The following is a 15,000-nucleotide window of genomic DNA, read 5'->3' as shown; positions in this document are numbered from 1 at the left end:
TAAGACACGCAGTGGCCTCATTTTTCGCCCGTGTATGCTCAACCGCAGTGTCCTCTTGTTGTATCTAAAACTTGGTGCATGAGCCGCCAGAAGAAAATGTCATTTAAGCCGGAGACTACTGCCATAGTCTTCTGAGTATCTTCTAGTAGTTCACAGCAACCTGCCACTTCAACACCCTTTGTGTTCCACGAAGAGCTCGAGGCTTCAGAATTAAGCTCATATCGATCATTGCACTATGTCGCCGCCATATTCAAATCATGGCGGCAAAAAGGAGAGCACCGTGGGAATGATTGTCACACTCGAACTGAATTATGGGATCTGTTTATTCAAAATGGCGTCCTGAATTGTTGCTGTCACAAGTTCAAACGTACATGTACACTCTTTTATCTTTTCAAAACTGACCATGAAGTTGAACCTCTTTCATAAGTCAAAGTACTCCAAGCTGAGAGGTGGAAGAAAATCTATCCAGCACAAGATACATTAAGCCTTGATGTTGTCCGCGACTAGATCGCAGAAACAAGCTATCCAAGATACCAATAAAATTCAGCCAGGAAAGTCTGCCTCTACCACGCTGAGGCAAACAAGAAAAAGAACAGCGGAGGAGAAACGAGTCCAATCTTCACCGGCTGAAAGGGAAACGGAGAACAAGCTTTCTGTGCAAGAGATTGTAAGTTCAATGCATGCAATCTCGGTTCCTTTGAACGGCCCGCAGTGGTTGTACTTTGTATGACTCTTGCGTCCGCAGACTCAGTATATGAAGAGTATAGGCCAATAATTAGTTTTCACGTTTAAGTGGCAAACGAGTTTCTTCCACATTGACCCTTTGAATGTAAATATACAACTTTGGCGGAAAATAGTCCAGCAAGGAGAGTGACCAATTACTCGTGTATCAGTCACTCATTGAAACCGATAGCCCTTATGCGTGATGTGGTCTGACTAGCTGATTTCACCACCAAGCCTCGAATTCGAAAACCCACGTGCGAACAATAATTCTTGGATTTCACATGACGTCACGGCCGCCATGTTGGTGTCCCCAAACAATGAAATGGCGGCCATGTTGGTGTCCCGATCCAATCCTCCGGGAATTGAAAGCTATTATTATGCTAACGTCTTCTTTTGTTTTCGTTGAAAAACAAGGCTGTTGATCACGTGAGTGAAACCCAAGAATTTGCATGTCCAGATGATGTAAGTAATGTGAGTAATTTTGTGCAAACGAGGCTTGGAGGTGAATTTTTGAGCATACATGTATGCCATCACCATGCATAAGGCTTACACAACTTGTCAACTGTGTATCGATGGCGCAACATACTTTAATATCCCAACAACATAAAAGTGGTCACAGTTTTGAAAGTCTTATACTGGCTAAATCCCCACTCATTTTTACCTTGACATTTCAAAAAAAGCCAGTTCCCACTTACCAAGTCACTGTGGCTGTCCACCACCCTCCATCCCTCAGGTACCTGAGATTTTTTGCCATTTAAATCGTCAGCTTGATAGGTGTAAAGAAAGTGACCATGGGCGTGTGTTTGAAATCAATCTGAATGGGCAAGCACTGAAGCAAGTTCCTAACTTAAAGGAGGTGAGGAATTATTGAAAAATGATTGATGGTCTGTGTGCCTTTCAAATAATGTTCTTTTAAAATGGTGCCTAAACATGCCAGCATTAAGGTTGCCAGCCTACAGTATTTGAAGATCTTGATATTAATTATTTCATATTTTTTGGCAAACACATGGTTTTTTTTAATTTTGCCTCTTAATTTTTCCAAAATTGTCATGTAGTTTCAGAAACTGAAAATTCTTGATCTGGGATGTAACAAACTTAAGGAGTTATCGCCAAATGATTTGGAAAAGAATTGTGTAAGTAATTTGTTATCGATATTATTAAAGTGCCCCTGTGATAAAAAAAATCACTTCCTTTTTTTTGTTCAGATTTTAAAAGTGTGTTTGCTCAACACCTGACTGGCAGAATTTTGAGCTTTGACTTTTATCCAAAGGCCATTTACTTTGAGTGTAAGTTTTGGATTTCATGGTCCAAAATAATTCACGTTCAAAACTGCCTGATTGAACCTTCTCAGAGGGTCAGATCCAGGGAAAAGTGATGTCATGACTCACCAGCTCAAAATTTCAGCAAGTGAATGCTGCTTATTATATATGCAAAACACGAGTTTAAAAGTCTGAAAGCCCAAACAAGTGAGCCTTTGACATAAGTTTTTTCCTGGATCCAGGTCTTAAGATTTTAAATTCAGTAATGGCAGACCATTAAATAGAATTCAGTTAAAATAAACAGGTGTCTTTTTTTAAATCAAGGCTTTAATAAAACTTTCATCACTTGGTGTTTAGTTAATAAACATAGTTTAGAAATCCAAAGAAAAAAAAGAATTGATTTTTTGGTCACAGTGGCGCTTTAAAAGCTATTAATCTTCTTCTTTACCCATAAAATGCTGTAAAATATATGATCCATTATTTTCATATAATTTTTTATCATTTCATCAATGTTGTATTAGTGTTACTACCGGTGTTGCCATCTTGTGTTGTCGGCAATACTTGGATAAATTCCACCAAATGTAAAAGTTGATAAGCTACCGGTATAATGGAGGTTAAAATTCTCAGGACATTTTTGGTGGCATGCAGATCAGTTTATGCCACTACTCTCCCCTCCCCCCCTCCATCCTCCCTCCACTCTCCCCAAACAATGTTGAATTTCCTGTGCTGTACATCCCAAAGTGGCTGTATAACTGTTTGCTTGTAACAACATTGTAGTTGCTTGCCAAAAGGTGGAAGGACAACAGAAAAAATAAAGTCCCAGGGAGGACTCAAACATAATGACTGTTATGACCTTAGTAACCTACAGTATCTTCAACCTCAGACTTCTTTGTCTTTTCTTATGTGGATAACTTCAATAAAAAAATATTATTTTTAGCGTATTAGAATAAGAGTTGATCAATTGTCTTTGTGCTGATTTTGTTACAGGATCTAAGAGAACTGAAGCTTTATGCAAATGAGATTACAGAAATCAGTGGGTTAGATCGGTGAGAGCTCTGTTCTTTCAAAGTGGTAAAGTGATTCAGGTTTTTTTGCAGCTTGTTTTGCAAGAATGTCATAAGTTACACATTTTCACCACACAGATACAGTACTGATAATTTAACCCTTTCACCCCCGAACCAGCCTAAACTGGCCATACTTGATATTTTAATCTGTCTAGTGCCAGAGTATTTTACTGTCTAACACCAAACCATTTTACTCATCAATGGGGAGCCCCCAGGAATCAATGGGTTAACTCTTAATTGATATGATTGTTTTTTCTTATGTTTATCATTTATTAGTATTTTCTTTTGTTCGGCAGTTGCAAGGAACTAAACAATCTCCTTTTGCAGCACAACAAAATAAAATTGATAGGTAAGCATTTTTGGAGATCATTTTCAATTATCTTATCCTTCCCCAATAATTTGTTTTACATCCTTACTTCCCTTTTAGTAGTTGTTGATTTAGAATCTTATTGCTGTCAGTTGGCCCTTAAGCCTATAGCTCTTTTTGTGAGATCTTTTATCATGATTTCTTATGTTGATTTATTCTTCTAAGGTAAGGGACTGCAAAATGTGAGGAAACTCAAAGTTTTACGACTTGATAACAATCGCCTATCCAAGATAGACTACAGGGAAATTGGATGCTGCTCGCAACTGACTGTTCTAGACATAAGCTGCAATGATATCCATGATATTTCGGTGAGTTTTTTGCACCTTGTATTAGTTGCAGACTTTGAAGTTCAACTTCCAGTCAACGGTTTCGTTTTTCTACTGCCATTAATCACTGTAGCAGAATGGGTTAGTGTGCCTGAGTCATCCAGTGATTGGCTGATTTTGATCCACTCTTTTGGCTTGTCACCGCAAAAGAAAAAAATAATCTTGGTTGACAATTCACGTTCAAAAAAGTTTGCATGTTGCATTTTTAAAAGCCTTGTTTGCACTCGGCCTCTGAGTGCAGTAGTCACAATAGTGAGCTTGCCCTTGACGAAAAGAACTGGATAAAAGCAGCATGTTTGGCTAATGGTTTACACTAGAGTATAAGCTCTGTAAGCTTTTCTTTTGGATTTTCTTTTCAGGCTCTGAATGCTCTTCCAACACTTGAAGAGCTGGATTTATCAAATAACAAAATTTCTCGAATTCCTGACATGGGACGATGTAAGAAAGTAAGTAAAGATGTGCAATTTTATTGACTGAATCCTTCATTTACAAGGCTGAATATCTTAAAGGTTCTAGATCTCCAATTCCATCATTCTCTCAACTACAACAAAGGTTGTGCTGGTCTGTGAACTAGTATGTGTGAAAATAACCTGCACAAAACACACCCTCTGTGGTTAGATCAAGTAATCATCTGTGTCCAGTTTCCTGAGTGATAATTTCCCAAGTCTATAAAATTTTCATTAATTAATTCAGTTCATTGTTAGTATTTAAAAAAAATTATTGCAATGTCTTGAATTCTTGACAGGTACTGTCTCACAACACTTACAATGCAAAGAGTACAGTGATCACCCTCTTCCTCAACAAACTGCGGCTATGGAAATTGACTTTTTCAGGGGAATCCATGTCCTATCACCCTAGTAGTTGGCCTTCTTGGAAGAATTATTACCCAATTTTTCACTTCAGAAACATTGTGGACACTGGTGTGAGTGTGAGGTTGTGGGATTGTTCAAATAGACAGAAAAGCACATTCCTGTTAGACCATAGGCATGTGTGAATTGAACGGACATTGCTTATGCCACAACTGCACACACCTCTAACAAAGGGAAATGCTAATTGTACAGGAACTGAATGACAAACTTATACCCCATTCACACCAACAAGACATGTTTAATTAAACTTGGTTTAACAAAATAAAAATCAGTCACAGATAAATGTAGGACTGGCTTTTCCATGAGATTCAGGTTTGTTTCAACACATGCTTTGACCTGTACTAAATTCGTAGTCGACAAAAGTCAGTAAACATGATTTAAAAAGAAAACACTTTGAAACCGTGTTTAACTAAACATGTTTAAAACATGTTTAAGGTTTGGTGTGAATGAGGCATAATTCTACTTGTTGAGTATGTATTCTGCTTTTATTAGGGCAGGGTAGGCCAATTCCTATGTTTAAATCAATACAATAAGGGGTTGCGTGTTGTGTTTTTATCATTTCCTGAAAAGAGTTAAAGTTTAAGTACCGGTATATCTCTAACTTGCAGATTCAAGAGCTAGATATCTCAAGAAATCATATTTCCAATTTAGCTGGTTTACGGGCTATCTCTACTCTAACTGTAAGTATTAACAATACAGATCCTGTTGTTTTGCAAAGGCACAAAATGATGCAAGTTTGGTTCAGCTGGTGCTGGGTCAGTTGAACCAAATGCAACAATATTAATTAATCAATAGTTTTGAATTATACTGTACTATTGATTTATTCCATTTTTGAACAGTCTGGAAAGGGAGAACAACAAGACTTATGCTTGGATGTTCCTTCCATGCCAAGCTATATTTTCCAATTCCATTGAACTAATAAACTAACTAAGTCTTCAACACTATTAGAAATACATGTAGAATGCACATGGTGTTGTAAGCAGTGTTCTCACTGGCCATGGTTTTGTCTTAGGGAGTCCCAGGGCTGCCTTTCCTGCAGGAGCTTAAGTGGGGCAAAGTTACTTGCACTCCATGACTAGGGTGGAAAAAATCCTCTTGCAATGATGGGCCTTTGACAATACTGAAAATGGATTTGATTTGTTTGCCTCAAGAGAGATCTTACACGTCATGATCTTTTTGTCCGCATCATAGCCAAGCCATGTGTATTTCGATCGCCATTCACTCTGAAAAACATGATCTTTCTTGAATGAAATAGCTTTTTGATCTTACTTGCTATGTTGACCTCTTTATTGTCTTCCTCACCAGCGAGCGTTTTGATGATCTTCTACACTTTCTTAAATCCTTGGTACTTTAGAGCAAAAGAAAGAATCTAATTTTTCTCTGTGCCATGACAAATAACATGAGCCCACACTCTAGATTATCTGTTACACAAAGTACGAACCTGATCCAAGATGTCAAAGCTGCTTAACACTGGTGTGACTGACGAAGGCAAAGTCAATAAAAATGAAGGATTTGAAAGGGCTTTGAATACTTTGCTAAACTGTTTTCATTCAGTTGAAGAAGCAAAGAGCTGTAGTATTTGCTGGAACAATTAAAAGACTGCTAACTTTCTTCTAAAAGTCTGTTTTGCTTGTAGTATCCTTGTGTGCCCAAGTGACCGTGCATTTGCACGACTTTTAATGCACCATTTCTATTTTTCTTGGAGGAATCCTGCAAGGGCGTGGCCTGGTGAGAACACTGTGTTAGTCTCAGAAAAACTGATCGTTGGTAAAAGACTAGCGTTATACCTAAGCATGTTAACATTTATCAATCATTGCAGTTGTAAGCATTAACTGTAACAGTAATAAAAGGACAGACAGAAAAAACTCAGGCTTAATCAGAATTCAAACCTATTTGAGAGCTTAAGCACGCATGTCTTTGAGACGCGGATTGGCAACCGGAAGTGAGCTGCTTTCCCTTTTAACTTGTCTTCACACAACCACATTTACATTACTAAGTATGTTTTCTCCATTAGAGATAATTGGTATAACATTCTGGGAGACACCACTGTCTTGGCACTCGAAATGTTCTCTCCCGGTTGCTGTCCACATCTCAAAAACGCGCATGCTAATAAATAAAAACTTGTATGAGCTTGCTAGTGGATTTCTTGATGTTATGGTCACTCGTGATGTTTAGTCCGGTTGTTTACCATTTCACGTCCAGTACTTTGACACTAGAAATTTATAGATTTGTTGGCTTCCTTTTTTTCCATTTCTCTTTGGACTTGGGTATCTCAGGAAGCCATGAGCTGAAGAAACATAAGACAATTGCGCAATATATCCATCAAATTAACAAGAAGTCACATAGCCTAATTTTGGAATATTCAATCTGGTGGCATGTTTTTTCCCACCATCTCAAGAATGTAAACAATATTTCTGAGAGTTTCAGACCTCCTTTAGGGTTCTCTGCCCCAATGCACTTGCAAAGGGCCTTACATCGGAAAATGACCCTGTCTGGTACTTTCATTATCAAATCCGGCACTTTGAAAAGCTGTTGAAAACCCTGCGCCTATGACTCATACAATTTTGAGAACTTTCAAAACATCACTCTTGCCCATAAATCGCGAAATGCACTCGCTTTCACACAATTTCCTATACATACAGCCTCATCACATTTGCACCTAAATTAAACCGTCATTAAAATCAGTCTGATTTGCAGTGTCAATCTCTTTCTGCAGGTTTTAAGGGCAGAAAATAATGATATCACTTCACTGGATTCCATAGGAAAATTAAGGTCAGCTTAATTAATTAAGAGATCTTCAATTTTTGAAGCAGATTTCAACTGAAACTGGATAAGATGGTTTTGGTTGACAAAGTGGAATAAACATTACTTTTTCAGATGCTTACAAGAATTGTATTTAGCAGGCAACCGAATATCAGAAGTTAAGGTGAGATTGAATTTAGGAACAAAGGCAATGCTTTCCAAAGCAAATGCTTTGGTGGTACAATGTGTCTTTACGTGTATGTTTAGTTTTCTAGTCATAGTCATTGATATAGTCATTGTTTATTTATCCATAAGGAGCTTAGGTGTTTTAACTCGTTGAAACGCTTTTGTGAAACCATGATACGTTGTATACCACAGAAGTCAGACCACAACACCTGGGACATGCCTCACTCTTTGCGGAACAGTGTGTGGGTTCTTTTACAGTACATCACTCAGGGTTATGAAGATTAAGGGGTTGTCACTGAGACAGGGCCTACAGTTTATCGTCCTTATCGGGGAAGACTGGAGAGTCTAACAATTTGCAGATGTCATTACAAAGGTGGCACTTTCTCTTCAGTTTATTTAAAGACTCTGAGTGTTGGTCCGGTTGGAGTCGAACGCACAGCCTCCCGTATGGCAGCACGGCACTCATCCAACTCAAAGTTTTGGCTCTTTTTCTTCAATAGCTCTAGCATACCAGTTTAACATTTTGTTTGTTTATTGTATTCCAGTCCTTTCCGAACCAGTTTTCTGCGCTGGAAATTTTAGATTTGTCAAACAATATCATTGAAAACATTGAGGAAATGGTAACTATAAAAAAAGAAAAGAATTGCTGATCGTTTGATGCATGCTTTGCCTTTAAATTTCTGTGCTTTTTAAATGCACCAGTGGCATTTAGTAACAATATTTTATCTTTGCTTCAATTTTTTAAATGTCTTTCAGTTTGTGTTGTCGGGTATTTCTACACTTGTTGAGTTGTCAGTGAAGGGTAGGTAATTTTTTAACCTTTTGCAACTTAGACATTTGTTGGCAGAACATATTAATCTGTAATAATAATTAGTATCTCTGTTGTGTAGGAAACCCATTTAAAAGTGAGGATGGATATAGGTGAGGACATTTTGCATAACTATTTTGAAGTTAACAATAACACTCAATACATCTGCAAATGGATTAGTGCAGACAGGGCCTGAAATGCTGGCAACGCAAATTTCCGTTTCATAAACGGTCATTGCCATTTGGACGACACTTAATTCAATTTTCACTGGTAAGTTTGTTGTTTGCAAAATTAAAGAGGAAAGAATTCTTAATCTAGGACTAGATTAGCAGAAACAACCGGAAATACATCTTAATTCGTAATTTAATGGTTTTCTTATCAAGGACCTTTGTCGATATGCTGTAATGGTAATGTATTTGTAAACCTCACATATCGCATCAGTTTCATGGCAGTTTGCAATTCAGATAGATCACCAACACCGGGGGTCTCTTAGCCTGTACACAGGATCTCCATGCATCAAATGGCGCATGCTCAACAGCTGAGGAATTGGAGGTTGACTGCGCGCCATTCCATGCACGGAGAACCTGTGTGCAGGCTAGAGGTGTCTACTGTACTAACGAATTAACATTATTTCTAGTTGTCACCGTCAGATCTCTCAACGCATACCATCTCTGGAATTCCTTGATAAAGTAAGTTCCTGAGATTCGCTTAAGTACCGAAATATTGATCATTTCTTCAAATTCTCAGAGTTTCTGAAACGGAGGCTGGTTTAAAAGAGAATCCCGACCTACACTGTACTTTAGCAGAAAAGCTAACATTAGTTTCTCTATTGGCTTTTTTTTGTCATTTTTGGGCAGGTGTCACTTAAAAGACCTAACACTGGCCATTCGCATGCGCCACCTCCCATGAGACCAATGTCTGCATCGCAAGGTAAGGGCCATGCAGTGGTCGTAGAGGGGTAATAGTTATTTGGCTTTAGAGTTGTTTAATTAGTTTTTGCAAGAGAGCTGCCTCTAAGGATTAATGTGAAAATTTCTGTCCTAACTTTTACTCTGTTCATACCAGTATTTTCTTGAAACAAACAGTGTCAGAATAATCTGCTGGCACCTGTCTCTTTGCATGGTTATTTTAGATGTTTATTTTAGATGTCTACCAACCCTTTCTTGAGATATTTACTGATATTTATTATTTATGGATAATAAAGTCGTTATCAATCAAGCATTAACTACAGTCCGGTTGATGTCCTTGCAGTGAACGCACCTGTCGCTGCTTTAAATTGATACATAAAAGCCTTGTTGATACCCACAGGCGACTTGCGCAGGCCCAGCGGAATTTTGATCATTTGAGTCTATCTCTGGGGCAAAAGACACAAATTAATAATTTATTATTACATTAAGGTGTTTGCTGGTGCTTTTTGCACTGCTGGTTGCATTGCTGCCCTAAAATCCAGGCATACGGTCTCGTTATGGCTTGATGGTCACTTTCCTCATCAATAAATGAAGGTTTTTGTTTTATCTTTAAATTCGCTTCAAGTCCTCAGCTCAAGACAAGTGGAAGAGCAAATAAAGGCTACGTTATTGGAGCAAGAATCATTTGAGGCTTCTATCTCTTCAAGGTGAGGGAATTTGCTCTCATTTTTTTTTGTGAGTGACTATCAAAGATGAAACTATATGCAACTGTTCCATTTTGTGGATAAGCAATTGTTCCTTTTTTCTTGTTCGTGTAAGGCTTAAATCTATGGAACTGTGGAATTCAGACCTTGCAACACTTGCGGAAGCTGTGGAACCTAGAGAAATGACTGTTGTTCGTTCAACTGCTATTCGAAGTATAAGGTTTACAATGATAAATTTACATTCATTGGTATTTGTTAGATTCTCTTCTGGTTGGGAGTCAACTATACCCTTAATCCTAAACAAATTCTTCAGGTTCCGCAGGTTTCGCCGTTCCACGGTCCATAATTCCGTACATTAATCTTACCCGAATGTTTGTAGCCCACCAGTGCATAAATAAAATCGTAAAATCCCAGATCTCGACACCCTGGTCATTTTTCTATCTATCAACTCATTTGAAACCAAGTAAAATAATTATTTGTGTTTCCTTCGCCCACTAGCCTGAGAATGTAGACGTATTTCCTCCTTTTCGGGGGAGGGAAACGACTGCCAGAAATACGTTTGCATTCGCAGGCTAGTGGGCGAGGGAAACACAAATAATTATTTGGTTTCAAATGGGTTAATAGAGATAAACTGGGATTTAACAATATATTTATGCACTGGTGGGCTACAGACATTCGGGTAAGATTAATCTATGGAATTATGGAACGCGGAACCTGTGGAACCTAAAGAATTTGTTTAGGATTAGTGCGAATACAGAAGAATCTCTAGTTTCGAATTACACGGTTCTCCAATGGGCCATTTCCGAGTTGCCGTTTATCTCGATTTCGAAGTGAGTCTTGGTGCTCAACTATTGTAAGGGAAATGAGTTTGATTTGCATAAGAAGACGCAAGTCATTTCCATTTGAATGGTTGTGCACCAGGACTCGCTTTGAAACTGAGGCATGCAGCAACTCGGAAATGGGCTATTACACTCTTAATGCAAGCTTGTGATGCACGATGGTAATTCTGCACGATGCGTGTTCATTTCGCGACATTTTAGGGTAAATTCGTTACAGATTTTCGCTTCGTAATATGCATTAATCAGTCACTGTTACGTACAAACTTATTTATTGCTTACATATAAAGTGAGTTCACAAATGCAATTTGATTACTACGAGCAACTTTTTGAGACTAATAATCATACTAATAATCAGCAAGTTTTACTTGTTACATGCGGGGACGTTAGGGTTGTCCGCGTGACTCCCGCGCCTTAAACAACAGATCATTGGCGATTAATTATAATAAACTTAATGTATGTGGGGACGTTTAGGTTTTTACTGGCCAGGAGCACTCCATTCAGATGGGAGCAGCAGCTGAGTAGTTGTGAAGCGTTCTTGTTGCCGGTCTGGTACTGCACCCAGGCGTCGAACAGTTTTTGCTGAAATTGCCTGTACTCTCTTCTCTGGATCCGCTTTAACTTCTTGTCTGATATAAGCTTGATGGTGATAGAAGTTAAGCGGGTTTCGCGATGAAGGAGTTCGATTAACTGGTGAAGCTCTAATCTGCATTTGCATTTGCAAAAACTTATTGCGGTTGAGAGCGTTGTGCCACCCCTCTATATCATTGTTGGTCCGGATTGGTTGCTTGAATACACTCCAATCTCTTGGGAGGAAGATAGTACTGTCAATCCACTGTTCCTGGGTGTATTCAATCAGATTGCGGAGGGGCTGGGTCTCTGCCTGGACGCTGAGGCGCACGAACATGGGTCTGATCTCGTGGTGAGGCAAGAACGGGAGTTCGGATGTACCGGTTAGAGTACACTGCGTCATTGCCACTATAGGCTGTTTGGAGACCAAGCTCTTGTACCTGTGATAGACAAATAGTTAAAGTTTATGACCTTATCCTCCATAGCCTTCTCTTTGACCACATTTACGATCTTCGCCGCTGTCATTGCTCCTACTTCTTCTTTAGTATAGGCTGCTCAAGACAAAAGTCTACAGAAATAACGCCTTAGCTAGCCATCATATATAATTTTTTGCATCTAACTAAGTTTGCGGATCGTGTGGAAGCGATATAAAGTTCATGATAAAACAAATCGCAACATCGATACAAAAATTGAACCGCGCAGTAAAGTGGGAACTCAGTTTTTCTGCGAGGTTCGACAAGGACTTTTAAACAATTCAGTTTTAAAGCTTTTACATATTAATCGTAGGCGAAGTGACATATTGGACGTAGGCGAACCGACATTATGCGTAGGCGAAACGACCCGTAGGCGAAACGACCGGTTACCATAGTTGAGTCCCAACCAGAAGAGAATCTAAGAAATACCAATGTAGCCATGACATTCCCCTAGTCCAGGGTTGAAAAAATTCACAATGAATAGCTCATCCTAAAATGGATGTTCTTGTGGAAAACTCTTCCTATTGGTTCTTAAATAGTAAGCTGGTTGAGCAACGGGCTGCCATGCGGGAGGTCGGGAGTTTGACTCTGATCGGACCAACACTCGGGGTCTTAAAATTACTGAGGAGAAAGTGCTGCCTTTGTAATTACACCCGCAAATGGTTAGACTTTCAAGTCTTCTCGGATAAGGACTATAAACCGTAGTTCCCGTCTCACAAATATCTTCCATGTTTATAAGTTCTCTGTGGGACGTTAAAGAATCCACACACTATTCGAGAAGAGGAGATGTGGAGATGTAGAAGCCACAACCGCCTGAAGAATTAATAGAAGTGGCCTTCCAAGAAATGCGACCCACGAATCTTAGTCACCGACTTTCATGTGCGCCTTTAAACCTTTGTTTTTTTATCGCTTTCAGTTACTTGATGTTTGGTCTTCCTTCAGGTTTAATATCGTAAGAGATCTGTTTAAGTCGTTGCCGATGGAGCTAAGGATCAATCAATCTGACGAGCGGTCGTTGTCAAGTAAGTGTAACTCGCGCGATCAAGCCAACATTTTTCGTGAAATCAGATGAATGTGAGATGAGCAGTTGGCAGCAAAGCGGAAAAAGTCCACGCTTGGACGGGATTCGAACCCTTCACCCTCGGGACGGGACTCGAACCCTTCACCCTCGGGACGGGACTCAAACCCTCCACCCTCCGACTCTACTCATTCACCTCTTACCATTCCAACCCATTCTCTATCTCGAATTAACTATTATCGTTAATTCGTTAGAGTGGTTTTCAAATGAGTGTCGTAAAACCAAAACCAAAGTAATTACTTTGGCCAATCAAAAAGGACGGAGACAATCCAGTAAACCAATCAAAACTCGAAGTAATTACACGTAGCCGAACCAAAGCGCGGGAAAAAAGTGAACGGGCGAGCCACGATTGGTTTGGGTTTCACTTCTGATTGGTCGAAAAAGTGGCGCGAGAACTTTGAACCAATCACTGAGTTACGTAATGCAAAACCAATGAAAGTAATTCGCTAATTACTTTCGACACTCAATAGGCCATTTCCGAGTTCAAGTCTGCCTCCTCTTCAAAGCGAGTCTAAGTGCGAATTTTTTGTTATGAAAATTAGTTTTCATTCATATGTAAGGTAGAACTAATTACCATTACAAAAACTTTGCACTTAGACTCGCTTTGAAGAAGAGGCAGACTTGAACTCGGAAATGGCCTATTGAAAACCGCTCTATTTGCTCTGAATTTACTATTATCGTTTAAGACTGAAAGCTTGAAATGAATCATGGGAAATGGTCATATATTGTTTAAAAGAGAACCCAAGCGTATGGACATAGGACTCGAACCTTGGAATGTTGATTATTTACCCGTCACCTAACCACCAGACCACCAACACGGCCAACTTCTCAGGGAAAATATTTTAAACACTATTGATAATGCTGTATTATCACTGGGAAACAAACAATATTAAACACTACAAAAGGTCGGTTACCAAACTTCACGTCAAAGCTAAAGATTTTAAAATCAAAGCTTAGGCATAAATTATTAATCTAGTTTAGGCTTAATTACTTTTCAGCAGCGATATGCTATGGGGGACTTAAATAAACCTTTTTTTTTTTTGAGAGTGCGGTGTCTGGATCTTCAGTGGTGAAGCGGAAAGGAGCGGTTCCTGTAGAGTAGAAACTCCGGGTTCAAATCCAATCCACGGATGTAATTTTTTATTTCCTTGTTTTTATTTTTCTACCACAAGTCCTAAATTAACGATACATGTAACAGTAAATTCTAAGCAAATTACGAAATAACGATAATGGTTAATTTAGAGAAGAGATCATGTTGTACGTAACCCATCCTCTTCCTCTGAAATGTCGATTACGGACAATTCCTAATTTTCTCTAAATTGACCATTATCGTCAATTTAAGACGCTTAGCGCTTGATAGAATCCGAACCCCGCAGGACTCGAACCTGGGAATGTTCGATTAATAACCCTTTCACCTAACCACTAGACTACCAAATCGCTAACTGCCAGTACTTCTTATTAATATGTCAATATTTTTTTCCTTTCGAATGCCGCTGTAAACATTTATTATCACCCGCTAAGAAACAAGTCTAAACAGGAGAAAATGTCCGTTACCAAACCTCAAGAGAAAGCTAAGCATTTTAAAACTAAGCTCTAGACTTGAACACTATTCAGCAATGATTTTATATATACTAATTGGTGTTGGTAAATAATCGGTTCAATTGTCAGCCAGTTGATCTTTAGTGCTCAAGTCCTTCAAAGTGGATGCTCCGGGTTCAAAGCCTGTCCACGAATGCAACTTTTACCTTTTTTCTTTTCATCTGCTACCACGAGTCCTGGGACAGAGTAATCTGAATTGACGATAACAGTCAATCCAGAGAAAATTAGGAATTGTCGATAATTTTCATATCAGAGGTAGAGAACATTTTGGAGCACGAGAACCACTTCTCTCGTGCTCAGCCTTCTAGCGTCTAAGAGGGCCTGGAGGCTCTAGGGACGAGAATTGAACTCGCATTTAACCAGCTCCCCAGCTTCCTTGATATGTCAGTTGTTAAAGTACTTTAGCGCAAATCGCACGATCATGGCTTCGAACTGCTGAAATGGGCCTTATTCGGGCGGCGGTCATATTGGCCATAGACAATAGATTT

At 39.1% G+C, this 15,000-nt stretch overlaps 2 protein-coding genes across 3 annotated transcripts in view; one reads left to right on the top strand and one right to left on the bottom strand.

The window, feature by feature from the left end:
- The window catches only part of LOC137972184 (DNA topoisomerase 3-alpha-like), a 44,129-nt gene extending 44,066 nt beyond the window's left edge, over positions 1-63 (bottom strand). For both annotated transcript variants that reach the window (XM_068819034.1, XM_068819035.1), the window contains exon 1: positions 1-63. This exon is cut by the window's left edge and continues 69 nt beyond it. In XM_068819034.1, the coding sequence (XP_068675135.1) occupies positions 1-21 (21 nt within the window). In that variant the 5' untranslated portion in view covers positions 22-63.
- A 427-nt stretch (positions 64-490) lies between these two features.
- Positions 491-15,000, top strand: part of LOC137972185 (protein phosphatase 1 regulatory subunit 7-like) — an 18,786-nt gene continuing 4,276 nt past the window's right edge. Inside the window, exons 1-17 of the mRNA XM_068819036.1 lie at positions 491-667; positions 1,490-1,579; positions 1,779-1,856; positions 2,970-3,028; positions 3,343-3,395; positions 3,579-3,721; positions 4,099-4,185; positions 5,217-5,288; positions 7,325-7,380; positions 7,486-7,534; positions 8,082-8,156; positions 8,293-8,338; positions 8,427-8,457; positions 8,982-9,033; positions 9,202-9,274; positions 9,878-9,959; positions 12,778-12,857. Coding sequence (XP_068675137.1) covers positions 491-667; positions 1,490-1,579; positions 1,779-1,856; positions 2,970-3,028; positions 3,343-3,395; positions 3,579-3,721; positions 4,099-4,185; positions 5,217-5,288; positions 7,325-7,380; positions 7,486-7,534; positions 8,082-8,156; positions 8,293-8,338; positions 8,427-8,457; positions 8,982-9,033; positions 9,202-9,274; positions 9,878-9,959; positions 12,778-12,857 — 1,303 coding nt within the window. The remainder of the gene's footprint in view (positions 668-1,489; positions 1,580-1,778; positions 1,857-2,969; positions 3,029-3,342; positions 3,396-3,578; positions 3,722-4,098; positions 4,186-5,216; positions 5,289-7,324; positions 7,381-7,485; positions 7,535-8,081; positions 8,157-8,292; positions 8,339-8,426; positions 8,458-8,981; positions 9,034-9,201; positions 9,275-9,877; positions 9,960-12,777; positions 12,858-15,000) is intronic.

Source organism: Montipora foliosa, chromosome 9 (assembly GCF_036669935.1).
Source record: "Montipora foliosa isolate CH-2021 chromosome 9, ASM3666993v2, whole genome shotgun sequence".
Lineage (NCBI taxonomy): Eukaryota > Metazoa > Cnidaria > Anthozoa > Scleractinia > Acroporidae > Montipora > Montipora foliosa.
Note: the sequence above shows the minus strand (reverse complement) of the source record. Positions and strands in the feature narration are given on the sequence as shown.